Source organism: Raphanus sativus, chromosome 6, assembly GCF_000801105.2.
Source record: "Raphanus sativus cultivar WK10039 chromosome 6, ASM80110v3, whole genome shotgun sequence".
Lineage (NCBI taxonomy): Eukaryota > Viridiplantae > Streptophyta > Magnoliopsida > Brassicales > Brassicaceae > Raphanus > Raphanus sativus.
In genome coordinates, this window is record NC_079516.1 from 25,076,671 (window position 1) to 25,094,155 (window position 17,485).

The 17,485-nt window shown below is 30.3% G+C and overlaps 2 protein-coding genes across 2 annotated transcripts; one reads left to right on the forward strand and one right to left on the reverse strand.

The window, feature by feature from the left end:
• Positions 1-2,188: 2,188 nt before the first annotated feature.
• Positions 2,189-2,665, reverse strand: LOC108808184 (uncharacterized). The gene has a single exon (XM_018580367.1). The coding sequence runs from the start codon at positions 2,663-2,665 to the stop codon at positions 2,189-2,191; it is 477 nt and encodes a 158-aa protein (XP_018435869.1).
• Positions 2,666-2,876: 211 nt separating this feature from the next.
• LOC130495670 (uncharacterized) lies at positions 2,877-14,386 on the forward strand. Its single transcript, XM_056987112.1, has 2 exons — positions 2,877-3,014; positions 13,808-14,386. The coding sequence occupies exons 1-2, from the start codon at positions 2,877-2,879 to the stop codon at positions 14,384-14,386; spliced, it is 717 nt and encodes a 238-aa protein (XP_056843092.1).
• The last annotated feature ends 3,099 nt before the right edge of the window (positions 14,387-17,485 follow it).

The following is a 17,485-nucleotide window of genomic DNA, read 5'->3' on the forward strand; positions in this document are numbered from 1 at the left end:
CAAGTGTCCCATAAAAAAAAATCAGACTTTGTTGAATACACCTAAATGTTAGTTATTTTCTTTTAGCAAATAACATTTTTAGTTACATTTTTAAAATTTATATGGGATTGACCCCACCAAATTATAATCCTACATTTGCCACTGTTGGTGATGGGTATCAGAGGTGTAAAACCAAAAATCTTTGATTAGGCTATTGAACAGTTGTGAACATTTAAAAAAAAAAACAAACTAGAGTGCTAAAAGTTGTCAGAATTTGTCATTATTCTTGTTTTAACAACTTTTGATATTGTAGTTAGTATCTACTAGTCACTCTTAGGGCTTGATCCGTAACTCTAGAGTAAACTAGAGTAAAAGAAAAGCTGGAAATAATTTTTTGATGAAAAACAAAAAATAACATAAATATTTTTACTCTAGCAAAATGTAGAGCAAACATGAGTCTGTGTTTTTCTCCATTCAAAAAGATATTTCATTGATGATAAACTTTTAGTGAAATTTGGAGTAAATTTATTTTTAGAGTAAAAAATCATTCTAAAAGTACAACCCAAACCCATTCTTGATATCAATAAGAGATGAAGAAAAAAAATTGTTCAAAAAAATTAACAAGAAAAAAATGTTCTACTTTAAAGTTTGAAATCAAAGATTGAATAACATAAGATTTGATCCACCAAAAAGAAAAAACAAAACTTAAGTTCACCCTCTAGAATGAACCTTTAAATTCACAATATTTCTTACCACCAATCAAATAAAAGTGTCACCTAGATAATTAATAAAAATATTAAATTTTATTTAAAAAAATCTAAAATAATTTAAAAAAATAATATCAATTTTAGTGACGTTGGCGCCATTAACAAAACCCTAAATCTTAAATTCTAAAACCTTAAATCCTAAATACTAAAACCTAATTCTAAATATAAATCCTAAACCCTAGGGTATAGGGTTTGGGTTTAGGATTTAGGGTCTAGGATTTGGGTTTAGAATACATGGTTTAAGGTTTACGATTTGGGTTTAGGGTTTATGATTTAGAGTATAGGATTTGAATTTAAAGTTTAGATTCAGAATTTAGGATAATGTTTGTTAATGGCGTCAACGTCACTAAAATTGATATCATTTTTTAATTATTTTAGATTTTTTAAATAAAATTTAATATTTTTATTAATTATCTAGGTGATATTTTGATTGGTGGTAAGAGGTGTGATGAATTTAAAGATGAACCTAAATTTTGTTCAGCAAAAAAAGATAGAATGACATAAGTTTGCATTTGAACTTTCCAATGAACTAAAATAAAATATAAACTTAAACAAACCGCTTTGTATTCAAAATCTAACTTCTAATAAATTCAATTTGAGATAGCCAAATATATTTATAAAAGTTCGATCTTCTTTGAGCAACATAACAGAATCAGTTTCGTCTGCCAACGTAACGATTAACGAAATCATTTAATGATAACCATGTGAGATTTTTTTCTACTTTTAAAGAGGCAGAGAATGAAACTACTTTTAACATAAGCACATGACATGCAACCCTTTACAAGATCTTCCCGAACAGAAGTTAAGATAAAGCTATTTTTCCCTCTTTGAAAGAGGCTTTGCTTAGTGGTGAAGTAGTTAGTAGTCAATAATAGCTCATTCTTACACCCAAAAAAAAGAGCTCATTCTTTGTTTTTGTGGTGTTGTCTCGTATCTTAGTAAAGTTAAAAACCGGACGTCGCTAGTAACAACCAGAACCGTCTAACAGCACGTGCAAGTGGAGCGATCGAACAGAGTCCGAACTGAAAAATTTAAAAAAATATTAAGAACTTTTTAGATAAATATATAAGTGATGATAAACAACTTTAAACTTTTAGATATAGTACTAAATTTAGAGCTGATAGTTTCAAAAAAATATGTCAAATATATATAAATAAAGCTGTAAATTTTTAAAATTATTCTATTACATCGTTAAATATACCATTAATATTTTTTGATCAGGGTCCATAGATAATTTGAGACCGCCCTTGTAACAACTAACAAGTAAACAAACCAATTACGCTTCATTTCAGACAACTTGGGTAGTCTTCTGAATGTTATATCAAAAGTATTATTTTAGATACGCAACTTGGTATTACTTTAAGAGTTTACCTTAGGTATAAAGATTAGCTGCATTTCTCTCTAAAGATCTTTTTTTTATTCAAACTGATTTCATTAGAAAACTAGATAGAGTTTAGGGCCCATAGGGTCTGTTTAGCAATTGAGTCCGCTAAGACATTTGCAGCTCTTGGAATAAAAATAAAAGTGATAGACTTAAACAGCGAAGCAAAGAGATAGATGTCTTGAAGGATGTCGAAGATCTCCAAATTCATGTCCCGTCGGTTGATCGTATTGATCAGGGTCTGAGAGTCTGAATGGAGTTGAATGGAGTCGATCCCTCGAGAGTGAGCAAAGGTTATGGCCGCCAGTACAGCCAATGATTCTGCCAAAAGGGGGACGATACAAAGGTAGAGGTCACATAGGTGTTGAGATGGAGAGGCCAGCTCATCAAGAACCCAACCAAGCCTTGCATGTCCCGTCACAGGGTTCCACGCTGCATCGGTGTAGATTGAGCACAATCCGGCATGGTTAGGGTTTGGTTCCGATCTGATCGGAGGCTTCGGGTGGGAGGAGATGGTGGTTGTTGGGCCAGTTTCCATTCACGAGCGTCAGAGAGGGCTTTCGCGATCGTCTCCTCCGGTGTGAAGTTTCGATTTTGTAAGACCCATTTATTTCGAGATATCCAGAGGCACCATACGATCCAGGAGGCTAGTGATCCCGCTTCAAGTCCTGTCGAGGGTAAGGAATGGATCTGTCTTGCTCTTTCCCAAGCTGATTGACAAGTTGTGAAGGCCTGCGGATTGAAGGGAGATGATAGTCGAGCCAGTTCCCACACTTTTTGCGCATAAGGGAATTGGAAGAGCAGATGGAGGATTGATTCTTCTGTGTTGCAGCGCTTACAAAGAGGGGAGATCGGAATGTTTCGGATGGCAAACTGTTCTCCTACAGGTAAAGAACCATGTAGTTACCCCATTGGGGGTAAGGAATGGATCTTCTCGGCTGTTTTAACATTCTCGGCTGTTTTAACATTCCAGCTTTATCTCTCTGAAGATCTTCTAAATGAATTTTAAGAACTGTTTCTCAACCCTCTATCGCTTTTTGGCATAGCTGACAATAACATATGTAACTACTAGATCAGGAAATTGGGATACTTGTTCTTGTTCAATTTTTTTTAAATTTTTGGTAAGGGTTTATTTGTGAAATAACCAAAAAGAGAAATTAGTTTTGTAGACAAAAATAGAAGAGACAAGAGGAGAAAGGGTATAATTTTGGTTTGTTAGTGAATTATGAATTTTTGTTTGGTTAATGAATGCAATTTCAGTTTAAATAATTCAGATATACAGTAAAAACTCTATAAATTAATAAAATGTCATAGTCATAACATTAATAATTCAGATATTTAAAAATTATATCTGAACCAACATTTAAATTCTATGAAACATATTTTGTATATACCGTTTAATATAATAAAAACTGTATGAATGTCACATTTAAAAACTTTAATTACAGTATATACAAAAAAATCAAATATTTTTCTTATTTAAAAATATATAAATATTTAAAATACAATAATCTAAAAAGGAAAATTTTCTTGTAAATTAATAACTCTATAAATTAATAAAATGTCATACTCATAACATTATTAATTTATAGAGTTATTAATTTACAAGAAAATTTTCCTTTTTAGATTTTTGTATTTTAAATATATATATTTTTAAATAAGAAAAATATTTGATTTTTTTGTATATACTGTAATTAAAGTTTTTAAATGTGACATTCATACAGTTTTTATTATATTAAACGGTATATACAAAATATGTTTCATAGAATTTAAATGTTGGTTCAGATATAATTTTTAAATATCATTAAAATATAAGTGTTAATAAAATATAAAATAATTATATTGTGAATATAAACCAAACAATTAATGTTTTGTTTGTACACATATAAAATGTATGTATATATAAATTCTTAATTTATAATTTTAGTTGGACCATATATTTACATAAAATTTCTAAAAAATTATTATCTAATTATCTTTCGATTTCTGTCAAATTTTGAATCGGTCTAACTTAGGATCAGAAATTTTATTAATTTATGATGTTTATTAATTTATTAAATATTAATTGATAGAGTTTTTACTGTAATTTTTTTCTCAAGATCCATTTGATATAGCGATAATTGCTTTTGCTCAGTTTCAGTTTGAGTATCCTTTCGTTGGTTTGACATAGGTATTAGTTTTGAAAACCTAATGTTATCCCAGAAAAATCATATCTATTTCGGTTTAGTTATTTTTAGAAATGAAATGAAAAAATATTGATTATACTCAAAATAGTATTTCTTTTGACACTGGATTTTTTTCTGGATAGTAATTTTACCTGTAAATTTTTTTTAAAAATGAAAATAAGACAATGATAAACATATTGACAATTTTCTCACATATCCTATTCTAGGTTGCTATATTTTTATCCACACTAGCGGGTTGAGATGAGCTCAGCTTGATCATGAAGAAAACTTGTCGCCAAAAACATGTCATGATCTGGCATGTTTTATTTCTTTTGGCTCGTGTGTAGTGATTTCTAATTTTTCACTATGGATAAATTAAAAATTCTGAAAAATTAGAAATTCTCTCAAAAATGAAAAAATAAAATTTTAATTTTAAACTTAAAAAATGAAATACAACCTTACTAATTATACAATTAGGTTGATCTGATATTTACCGACTACAAAAGGATTTCGAGAGTAAATTAATAATTTGTAGGAAATGCTGACTTATAAGTCACTTATAATTTTATCAAATTCTATAATAATAACATAAGTGACCCAATGATACGTCCATTACATGTTTAAACTTCTATAAGGAGGTTTCAATGAATATAAAACAATCCTTGTTTGGAAAATTGTCATCAGTTACATCATTGAGATATTTATATATTAATACCTCGAATTATAATAACCCTAAATTCTATATGACATCACTTTCTTACCAATTTTTAACTAACTGATAAAAAAACTTGGTAAATGATTATTCGCTTAACTGATAAAAAAGGAATGGTCTAATATATGGTATTTGGCAAAATATCCGTAAATTTTGATTCAAACTGAAAAATTCAGATATTCATTACTCTACAAAGTAAAACAAATAATAATATACAATATCCGTAAAACGAATAAAATCACAAATACTAATATTTTAGAAACATATATCCATTTTGATCCGCTATATGCATATATTTACATATATTTAAAGAATTATATATATAACTATTATATTTTATATCAATTTACAGTATTTTTATTTACTATATTTATTAAATTATTTATTTGAAACTTTTAAAAGTAAATAAAATTTTACTTTTGTAATAAAATATTACTTCCTCTGTTTCTTTTTGTATGCCGTTTAAAAAGATATTTTTGTTTCAATTTGTATGATGTTTTGAAACTTTATATGTAAAACTATTAAAATAATTGATTAAAATATTAAAATTTATGTGTAGTTTATATTTTATTTTTTCACAATAGAAATGATTAATTATTTTTGGTTATTTTTGTTATAATTTAATGCTTTTTATAAAGGTAATTTTTTAATTTGTTTGTTTATACGAAACATCATACAAAAAACAGGGGGAATATTATTTTTATATTTTTTACTTTATTTTTAGTTTACGATTACAGATAAAATCGGATATCTAGTTAAAAATAAAAATGGATATTTGGGATATTGGCTACAGTTCGAATCGGATCGAATAGTTAATTATTCGGATGAAACAAATTAAATCACAAATATTTCCTAAAACCTTGATATTCGATTCATGCACACCCTAATCCGACCATGGGCTATGGACCACAGCCTGTGGTTGCATGCAGTGTTTTTTTTTTTCCTAATTTATAAAGAGTTACTTTTCTTCTCATCTTTCCACTATTCTATTTCTTTCTCAAAGTTGGAGCCTTTTTTTAGCCTTGGAGGCAACCTTTTTGTTTTTGTGACTCATTTAGCTGCCTATTTTTTGTAATTTTCAATATAGAACATATATTGGAATAGTTTTGTGTTAATGTGTCTCCAGGTAATTTGGTATGCACAATCTACGTATTCATGGTAATTATATATTAATAACTTGATAGTGCGTCCGTATAGGTTTTACACTTGTATATGTTGGTTGTACACTTTTACCTATACCAATAATAATAAAAACCGGAGCTTCTAGCTTAATTGGTAAAGAGTTCACAGCTGTGAGTTCCGCCACCTGGGCTCGAATCCCGGTCACTGGAGAATTAACATTTCGACATCGTCAGGGACAGAGGACCGACATGTGGCAACACGTGACTAGTCTGGACCACTTCGGTAGGGTCAGGATACCTCTGTATAATTCAAAAAAAAAATATAATAAAAACCATTCAGAAGAAGAAAAAAAAACAATTAAGAGTACGTCATGCCTTGATGGGCCCTTCCGACCTAACTTTGTAATTTGATTTGTCAGTATTTTTAGATATACATAACATATTTTCATAGTTTATTACGCAAATATGTACGTCATTCGTGAAAAGCAACACACATAGACTTAGAATGTTAACAGTGGAATAAGCGGAAAAACGGAGTAGATACAGTATGTTTAACTGCAGTTTAAATAATAGAAACGCATATTACAGAATAGTTATGGTTTGTTTAAAATAAGCAGTTTAAAACAAAATGTGAATGAAAACATGCATAATGAACAGTGTAACTGCGAAATATATATAATATATATATTTTACAAACTAAAAAACAGTTATACTAATATAATTTTAGAATATATATATATTATGAATTATATATCTGAAATATGAAATTTAATATGTTATTAGTAATATTTTTAACCAAAATATTTTTATTGAAATAATAATTATTAAGCTAGTTGTCGTTAAAAATTAATTTAAGTTTGTGATTTCAAAACAAAATGTAAAAATAAATGCCAAAATTTTACAATTGAATCTTTATTATGCAGCTTTTATAAATAATTTAATAATTTAATATTTTTATTGAAATACCAATACAAATAATTATTTTTGGGTATTTTTTAAAGATCCATGTTGATTATTTATTTGTGTTGATTGTTTTTTTATAGATCTTTGTTGAATATTATCATTGTTTTGTAAATCTTACCATTTATACGAATATCAGATCTGTTAAAATATTTATTTATTTTTTAAAATAATCTTCAAATCATCAGCAAATGCAATTATTTTTAGAAAGTAGTATTGATGAAATTGAGTGAACATATTTATATTCATATATATAAAGTAAAACTAACTAAAATATTTAAACATAATATAAAAGTTTAATAAATAAATGTATACAAAGCAATTTATTAAATAATTAAAAGTTAACTAAAATCCATATTCACTTGTAACAGATTTTATTGAACATACATATGTTGTAAATATGATGTGAAACTTAATATACTATTATTGAGTATATAACCAATATTCAATATTTTTTCAAGAATTGAAAAAGGAGGAAAACAATTTAAAAGAGAATTTTACCTTGGATAGTAAATCAAAACACACTTTGTTACTTCTTTTCACCGTAGATGCGTTTTTGACACAAAAACAGTATATACTAGTACTGCTGTACTGCTCTTTATTATTTTATATTTATATATTTTTAAAACCAAAATTTACACACCAAAAAGTAAAGTGAATGGTGACGAAAATATCGTCCCTCATAGTGGAACTTCTATACCGACATAAACATTCATTGCCGTAATTTTATAAGAAACACTAGATCATGACCCGCTCGACCGAGAGGGAGTCATTTTTTTTTATCTTTGTTTTTACTAAATGTTATACATGATCGCCAATGTGTATTAATATAAGTTTTGATAAATAACAATGTGTACTAATGTGTTTAAATAAGTAATGTGTTTAATTACTAAATTTAATTTTTAAATTTTAAGATAACATGAAGTAGATTTTTTCTGTATTATTTAAAATATATAGTGTTATATATTTTGTATTTTCAATATTTATCATACAAAACTTACATTGGGGTATTATTTATATGAAAATATGTGTAACATAATATATTTATATATTATATAAACATATGCACACCCACACGGGTTTTATTTTTTAAATGTATTCTATATTGTTTAGTTTTATGTAGTATCGAGTTTGTATAATTCAATTTTATGTTTAAAGAACAATATCAAAACTGTCTTTCGTATGTAAAATAACATTTTGCAAGTGCGAGTTGTGTCTTTTTATTGTAACACAAAATTTTATATAAAACTTATGTTTTTAGTACATTACGGAATTTAATTTTTTTAAATAATTATTATGTAATTTCAAAGTGAATTTTATCTCTGAGGTCCACTATATTTTGTGTGTAATGGTTCAAAGCATTTTCGATATATATTTATATTTCAGTTTGGTTTGTTTTTAGTATTATTGTATAAGTATAATACTATACAATATTACTATATTCTATACAATATATGAAGCTATGTGTTATTTGTTTTAGAAAGTAGATTAGACCCAACGTAGTTATAAGAATAGTCATATCTTTATGTATGTGTCTATGACTTATCTACCTAATGTTATTCGTACTAATAAAATTAATATGGCCAATAAAGTATACTGATCAATTTAAAATGAATTGTATAGGGTAATTATAGAACGATTAATATTTTTAGTATTCTTAGTATATATCTTATTTAAATCGACATGTAATAAATGTAAAAATCATATATGTTATATGGACAAAAAGAAGAACTGTATTTAAGGAAATACATCAATGCAAAGTTAGACTATGGTACATATTATATATAAAGATTGAGACATTTAATTTAAATATATGAGGTCCATCTTTAAAAATCCACCTAGAAAAAGTTGTAATGTTCCTGTTTTAATAAGATAGATTTATAACTAATAAACTGTGTTTGGCAAAGAAAGATCCTCAATACATGGTGGAGAATGAAAACGAATGACGTTCTAAAAATACAGTTTTCTTAATTTTTCTCCCAAAAGATACCACAAAATATTTCTAAATAATTTCTAAAATTTTAGTTAGTCTACCTTAATGGAGTATTTTAAGAATATTTTTGAAGATGTGAATTTTAAAAATAAAAATTTGGTGGCATTTGGAATATTCCTATTGATATAATTATAATATCTTTGTAAATGAACTTATTAAATAAATACTATTAATCTTTGACAAAAAATACTATTAATCTATCTTATTAAAACAGAAACATTATGTTGGACCTAACATTTATTTTGTAAGTTTTTAAATTAAATACACCTTTATACTTTATACTTAAATCTACATTAAATCACTAATGTTCCTTTCTTTATACTACTATCTATTTTTCCAAACAATATACTTTATTCTTTATACTACTATCAATGTTTCCAAACAATATATTTTATATACTACTATCAATGTTTCCAAACAATACAATAATTAATCTTAGTTATTTTATATCCATCATTTTCTCTTTAAAATTTTGTAGAAACGTCATAATTTCATAAATTGCAAAATAATGAACTTTAAATTTGGATTATAAGATTACAAATTATGAAACTATTATAATTTTAAATCAAATTAGATTACATATCGGTCATCCATCAGTCCAATCAATTAGTCTCGGGTTTTAGTGATTTTTTAATATGAAAATTTTAAAAACCTAAATTGAATTGTTAGATCTCCGGATTAACCGGTATAATCACAATCGGGTTGAATTAAAAACACTGATTTAAATACAAAAATATTTTAAATACACTCTTTAAAAGTTACCAAAATATTTATTGAGTTATTAGTGAAATTTTTCTCGTAAAATATTCCGCGCTTTCAAAGCGTGGATCAAGATCTAGTCTGGATTACAACTAACTTAATGCACCAAATAGTCGTCATTTGATCTTTACTTAAAGATTGGTTTTAGAAGAAAATATTGAAGAATATTTTTTTATCTCTGTAGTTAGAAGTGAAAATAGTATCTCTATAAATAGAACTGTATTATAGAGATATACATTATAACAAATCTACTTCTATAATAGAGATTTTTATTTAAGAGGAAAATATAAAGATGAAAATAGAGATGAATTAGAGATAGTCTTAGTTTATACCAAAAAAAAATATGAACCCGGAAAACATAGGCTAGTGTGGACCCATGTAATAATTGTCCTCTGCCTCCGCCTAGATATTTAACTAATTTACAATGTTTTAAAACCTTACCACAAATATTGAACGAGGCAACTTATCGGGTCATCGGATTATTAGGTCGGCTACGAACGAACCACTGGTAAATATATTAACTAATTTATTATATATAATATATATTGATATTAAAAATATAATACATATTTTACGTCTTAAAATATTTAGAAAACACCTAACTTGAGTTTCTTTATTTTTATTTTTGTTTAACATACAAAATATCAAAAATAATTCAAATTATTTAACATTTTTGAAATAATCTATCTTATTAAAACAGAAACATTCTGTTGGACCTAACATTTATTTTGTAAGTTTTTAAATTAAATACACTTTATACTTTATAGTTAAATCTACATTAAATCACTAATGTTCTTTTCTTTATACTACTATCTATTTTTCCAAACAATATACTTTATTCTTTATACTACTATCAATGTTTCCAAACAATATATTTTATATACTGCTATCAATGTTTCCAAACAATACAATAATTAATCTTAGTTATTTTATATACATCATTTCTCTTTAAAATTTTGTAGAAATGTCATAATTTCATAAATTGCAAAATAATGAAATTTAAAATTTGGATTATAAGATTAAAAATTATGAAACTATTACAATTTAAATCAAATTAGATTACATATCGGTCATTCATCAGTTCAATCAATTAGTCTCGGGTTTTAGTGATTTTTTAATATGAATATTTTAAAAACCCAAATTGAATTGTTAGATCTCCGGATTAACCGGTATAATCACAATCGGGTTGAATTAAAAACACTGATTTAAATACAAAAATATTTTAAATACACTCTTTAAAAGTTACCAAAATATTTGTTGAGTTATTAGTGAAATTTTTCATAGTAAAATATTCCGCGCTTCCAAAGCGCGGATCAAGATCTAGTCTGGATTACAACTAACTTAATGCACCAAATAGTCGTCATTTGATCTTTACTTAAAGATTGGTTTTAGAAGAAAATATTGAAGAATATTTTTTTATCTCTGTATTTAGAAGTGAAAATAGTATCTCTATATTTTCTTCTATAAATAGAACTGTATTATAGAGGTATACATTATAACAAATCTACTTCTATAATAGAGATTTTTATTTAAGAGGAAAATATAAAGATGAAAATAGAGATGAATTAGAGATAGTCTTAGTTTTTTTTTTGTCACTGAATTATATTATTAGCCTTCAAGGCAAAAAGTTCTAAACAATGAGAACCAGCAAAACAACATAGAAAAGGGATGCACCAGTAGGGATCCAAAATAAACTAACACATCTATTTTGCGTATGGATGACTAAATATTTTTCATATAAAAGCTTTTTTATATTTGCTTCTGGAATAGATGAACCTCAAAAGAGATAACCTTCATATTAGTCCAAAAGCACCACGCTTCAGAGTGAGTTGAAAACGATTGTCATTCTCTTTTTATTACTCCAGTAGGAGCCACCGAGATAAGACAACTCTCTATTTTGCTCTATTATCAGAGTCAAAGAGATTACCGTTCCATAACTTCATGCTGTCTTTCGAAGTAACCATAGTTTGCAGCAAGAACTCCATCACCATCGAATGAAGAACCATCAACGATTGAAGCCGGTAAGACCCGTCGCCACCATCCGCAGTAGATCTGTCAATTAACTTTTCTAAGCAGTTCAACTGAACCGAAAGTTTTGTCTTTCCAAACCAATTGGAAGAAACATACAAAAGAACATTAAAAAACCTTGCCATATTCAAAATAAATTGGCAATAAAACAGCAACTGGAAACAAAACAGATGCAAGAAAGAGATGTAAAACGAATTAAACAAGCCGATGTCGGAGCTTAAGAGATAGTCTTAGTTTATACAAAAAAAAAATATGAACCCGGAAAACATAGGCTAGTGTGGACCCATGTAATAATTGTCCTCTGCCTCTGCCTAGATGTTTAACTAATTTACTGTTATGAATATTGTGTGATGCCTATTATGGAATGTTCTAGATTTACTTGTTCCCTACTCCAAGTTACTTGTTCCATACTTCAAGTTATTAGACTTTGTCTCCAAGTTATGTAATTCTATATAAGGAACTCATTACTCATGGAATAATAACAATTCATTCATCTCTAAGCCATACGGCTCTCTCTCTCTCTCTCTCTCTCTCTCTCTCTCTCTCTCTCTCTCTCTCTCTCTCTCTCTCTCTCTCTCTCTCTCTCTCTCTCTCTCTCTCTCTCTCTAGTTCGATCTGTTCTAAGACAAGAACACTAGGATTAGAACACGTTATCAGCACGATCCAGCTCCAAGATCAACCATCAATAGTTTCTAAGAAAGGAACCAAAGAAAAGATCGGCAAAGTTAAAGGTAAGATCTCAAGAACCCTAATCTTTACTTGTGGTTCAAGCAATTCAGATTTCAAACTTCTCTTCATCTTAAATCCGATTTAAAAGGTTTTGCGATTTGATTTGGTTGATTTTAGTTCTTGTTTTATTTTAAAATCAAAACCCTAAACCTTTAATAGTTTTACATGACTTTAGTTTTGTATGGACAACAAGTGATACCCCTTTAAGGATGACACGCTATATGTCCAAACAAAATTTAAGGTCAATGTTTAACCTAATCCTAAAATCAGATTTGAATTTTAAACCCTAATCCTTAAAGTTTAAGTCCGATTTTAAGAAACCCTAAACCCTAAAATATAAAGCATGTGATTACATGACTTTCGTTTTGTATGGACAACAAGTGATACCCCTTTAAGGATGACACGCTATATGTCCAAACAAAACATAAGGTTAATGTTTTCCACATCTTTTGGTCGATGATGCACACCATAGTGTAGCTAGACCATGATTTTTCTTTTAGGTCAATGATGCATACCAATAGGTATGACTAGACCATATGAAGTAAAGGTCGATGATACGTACTCTTAAGTACAATTAGACCATAAAACAAAATCAATGGTCGATGATGTTCACCCTCAGGTGCAACTAGATTTTTCACCCGTGATTCACGGTGATCATCCACGATGATCCGCGATGATCTATGATCCATGATGATCCTCAATGATCCGCGATGATCTATGATGATCAGTGATCCAAGGTGATCCACGATGATTCTCGATGATCCACGGTGATCCACAATCACTGGTGATGGATGATGCGCACCACAGTGCAGCTAAATCATGATCCATTTTATTTGGTCGAGGAAGTGTACTGAATGGTACTACTAGACCATTAAACCGCATGGGTCGATGTAGCATACCATATGGTATGGCTAGACCATGCACTCGTCCATCCCACTATTTTCAAGGGATTTATAAATCAAACAAGTTGATTAAGAGATGGATGAGTTACGAGAAAGTAAATTTCTAATGAGAATGCAAACTGGCCGTGTGGCCCTCTTATTTGTTTGCTGGCCGTGTGATCTTAATTGTGTAATAGCCGAATGGCATTGGTCACACAAGCCATATGACTTTATTGTTTACATACTGGCCGAGTGCCTTTTATTTCTTGTATAGCCGAATGGCATCAGAAATTGTATCTACTAACACTTAAATCATTTTGATATGATTTCAGATGTTGAGATTCCAACCCATGGACTATGATACCCTAGATATCTCTGGAGAGAACTATCTAAGATGGGCAATAAATATCTCGGTTATACTAACGATAGAAGGTCTTAGTGAATGTATCATCAAGGATGATCATGGAACCGAGAATGAGAAATATAAGGCATTAACAGTAATGCGCCATCATCTCAATGTGGAACTGAGAAATCAGTACCAAGGTATACAAAGTTCTCGATGCCTTTGGACAGAGTTAAAGTCCAAATACACTAAGGTGATATTACCAAAGGCAAGGCATGAGTGGATGAGCCTCAGTTTCCGGGACTTTGGGTCCGTGGAAAAATACAATTATGCTCTATCCAAAGTAGCTCATACACTGATGTTTTGTGGTGAAAAGTTGACAGAGGAGGAATTACTTGAAAAAGTTTTCTCCACAGCAGATCCAAAAGATCTATTCCTACAACTAACCTATCGAGATAAAGGTTTCACCACATACAACGATCTGTTCTTATACTTATCTCAAAATGAACAGATGAATCAGATGAAAGATGATATGAGCGGCTATGAGGCAGATAGTGATGATGAATAATCCATGGGAGCCACGTCCAAAGTGACAGATGGAGTGGCTGGCTAGACCATTGTCTAAAACCTTTAAACATTTTCATACTTATGATTTGGTGTTTTGTCATTCAAAATTTTATAGCATTAATAAAAGTTTTTATTTTATCTTCATTGATTGATTTGCTTGAAAAATATTTTTGATTGACATATGAGAATGAAAACTCGAGAAGAGTATGTCTAGACCACTGCGCCTAAGGCACGGCCTTAAGAGGCACGAAATTATCACCTAAGACCCATTGAGAGAGACCCAAAATCTCCACTGGCCGTGGACAAGGATACCATAATAACCGTGGTTGTAGATCCAATCATGGTCGAAGAGGGAGTAAAGGTCGAAATGGCATTACAAGCCACATCAAAATGGTTTCAATAATAAACCAATGGGCAAAGTAAAGAAAAAGGAAATGTTCCTTTAGCTAATGAAAATCGCCAAAGGCATACATATAAAAGAGGTCGAGACTACATTCTCCCTACTGATCTAATACTATGCTAAGGATCAGTGTGATAAGGCATAAAAGCCTAGGTAACCAGTAAGGTTCACCAACGAATTTATACACTTTATGGCTTGACCGGATTAGCCATCCTGGTCCGAACTTGATGCAAAGTTTAAAATTACTAAGGCACAAAGAGTTATCCCATAAGATCTCACGTTGTGAAACATGTACACAAGGGAAACTCAGTAGGCTTCATTGTTCCAAGCAACACGAAAGTACAATCTGATCATAAGGGTAGTGAGGACAAAACCCGTGATCATGACCAGACAACAAATTCGTGTAACATGGTCTAAAACCATGCTGGCCGTCCAAGCATTACGTTTAAGTGAGGACAAACAAATGTATTTTATAGCATGTTCATGAGGGGGAGAATAAACACTCCGTATGGTCCATGACCATACTATAAAACCCGAACATGATAAGCCTGGCCAAAGGCCATAAGACATTATAGCTTGGCCGTATAAGGCATAACCTATAAGGTTGAGACTTCAAGAGTCTATAAGCTTGGGTACACCACAAGAATACATGTATGAAAGATAAGATACATCAGGCCATATAAAGTGAGCATAGATATTCCCGTCTAAAGATGATAAAGGATCATAATCCAGATATAGACCATCCTAAGACTTTATGGATAAACCACCACATACCTATGTGCCATCTAGGATGGAATACCTCATCTAAGGATGAGATGAAAATCGGAAATATATGTTGGATAAGAGAACATGATCTTTCTCCCATGAATTCAATGAGACCATGAGCCAAACAAAGGTGATCATATTGTGGCCAAGGTACACAGATTACATACAAGATGAATCCGACTATCCAACATCATGGAGAAAGCTATAAGCTGGTAAATAGAAAGTGAAAGTGGAATGGTTTTAACCATCCAAGTCTTGGCAAAGATCCTCGGACCAGATATATATGTACTGGACGTCCATAAACAAAGAAAGAATGATAGCCAGACATACCCGAAAGAATGACTAAGTCATACCAGCTTAGCACCACTATATAAATGTCCTAGTAGAGACATAATCAAGTTGCTGTAGAAGTCTATACAAGATAGACCAGTATGTTCCATATACAAGGAACCTCGGATAGAAAGAGATAAGGTGCTCATAATGATAGATCCGGGTTCATGAAAGAGAAACCATACTAGACAATGAGATAAGACCGGCCGGTCCTAAGGTACAGGTATCATACAGTGTAGCCTTGCAAACTACAAAGTATTCAATGATCCTGATAAGAATAAAATCTCAATCGATTGTATCATGTCTAGAACGCGATAGAACGCGATGGAACATTATATAAGGTGTCGACACATACACACACTCATAAGTGATAAAGAGAAAGCACTTGAGCATAAGAGATATGCGAGGATCACTAACCCACGTAAGAGTACTCATAGAGAATAAAATGGGACGTGGAGTTAAACCCAAAGAATGTATGAGATGGGCGTATTGGCCAAAAACATAAGATAGACGCCATCTAACCAGTGAACAGATGAGTCTTGTGAGGAAAAGAAAATCGTGAGCTGTAGAACATGAAAGTACAGACAAGTGGTCGTACATGTTGCTACATAAAGCATTCAAAAGGAATGGCTTGATCACACAAGGATACTCACAGGGACTAAGGAACAAGGAAATAAATTCCTAGGTGGTGAATGCTACTACCCAATATCGAAATTAATAAAGATTTGGACATCTAAGGAAGATGTAGTAGACATTGGATATATCACTGGATATAAAGGTAACATAAGATACCTTGAGAAATAAGAAAGAAGTTCTCTTAGAACAACATAGTTCCTGCGTTGTTCATGGACTGAAATGCAGCTGCATGCGTGTATGTACACACGATATGATAAGACTAAGTGATGCTTAGTAGAAAGTTCTATAAGAACGTTTCTGATCAGTCCATATAGTAGTCAATATATTCCTTGTGTTTATACTTAAAGAAAGGATGATTAAGATGATTGATTCTTGGAAAGGCTATGAAGAGACTACGATGATCTATAGTAGAGATCATTAGCCGTATATGAATATTGGGATCTATGATCCAACGTACCAAGAATAGATTGATCAAATGGTCTGAGAATCCATCAGATTCACGACCAAAGGGAACCATACCGACTAGGATCATGTCCGACCTAGTTCGACCTTAATCACCATTGGTCCCGACCAATCCATCCCGTCCAGCTTGTTCCGACCAGTTCCTCTAGGTCTTAAATCCGACCTAAACCATCCAAGTGAGAGGAACGTCCTATTGACCAAAAAGTGGTTTAGTTTTGATTAAGCTTCAAACTATAACACAATAGCCACTTCATGAACAGACCATGGACATATACTAAAAGTTCATAAAGAGTTTTGGTCAAAGGATATGAATAAGATATATAATGGACAAGAACATAATCCGGATGGATTATGGATGATGTCATGATCCGGACAGATCATGGACATACAAAGACATTCATGGTCGAACTTATCTAAGAGAGATAAACCATATGATCCGAATGGACCATGAATATCATGAAAGCATTTTGCTGATGCAGGTTACCAGTCCGATCCACACAGTGCTAA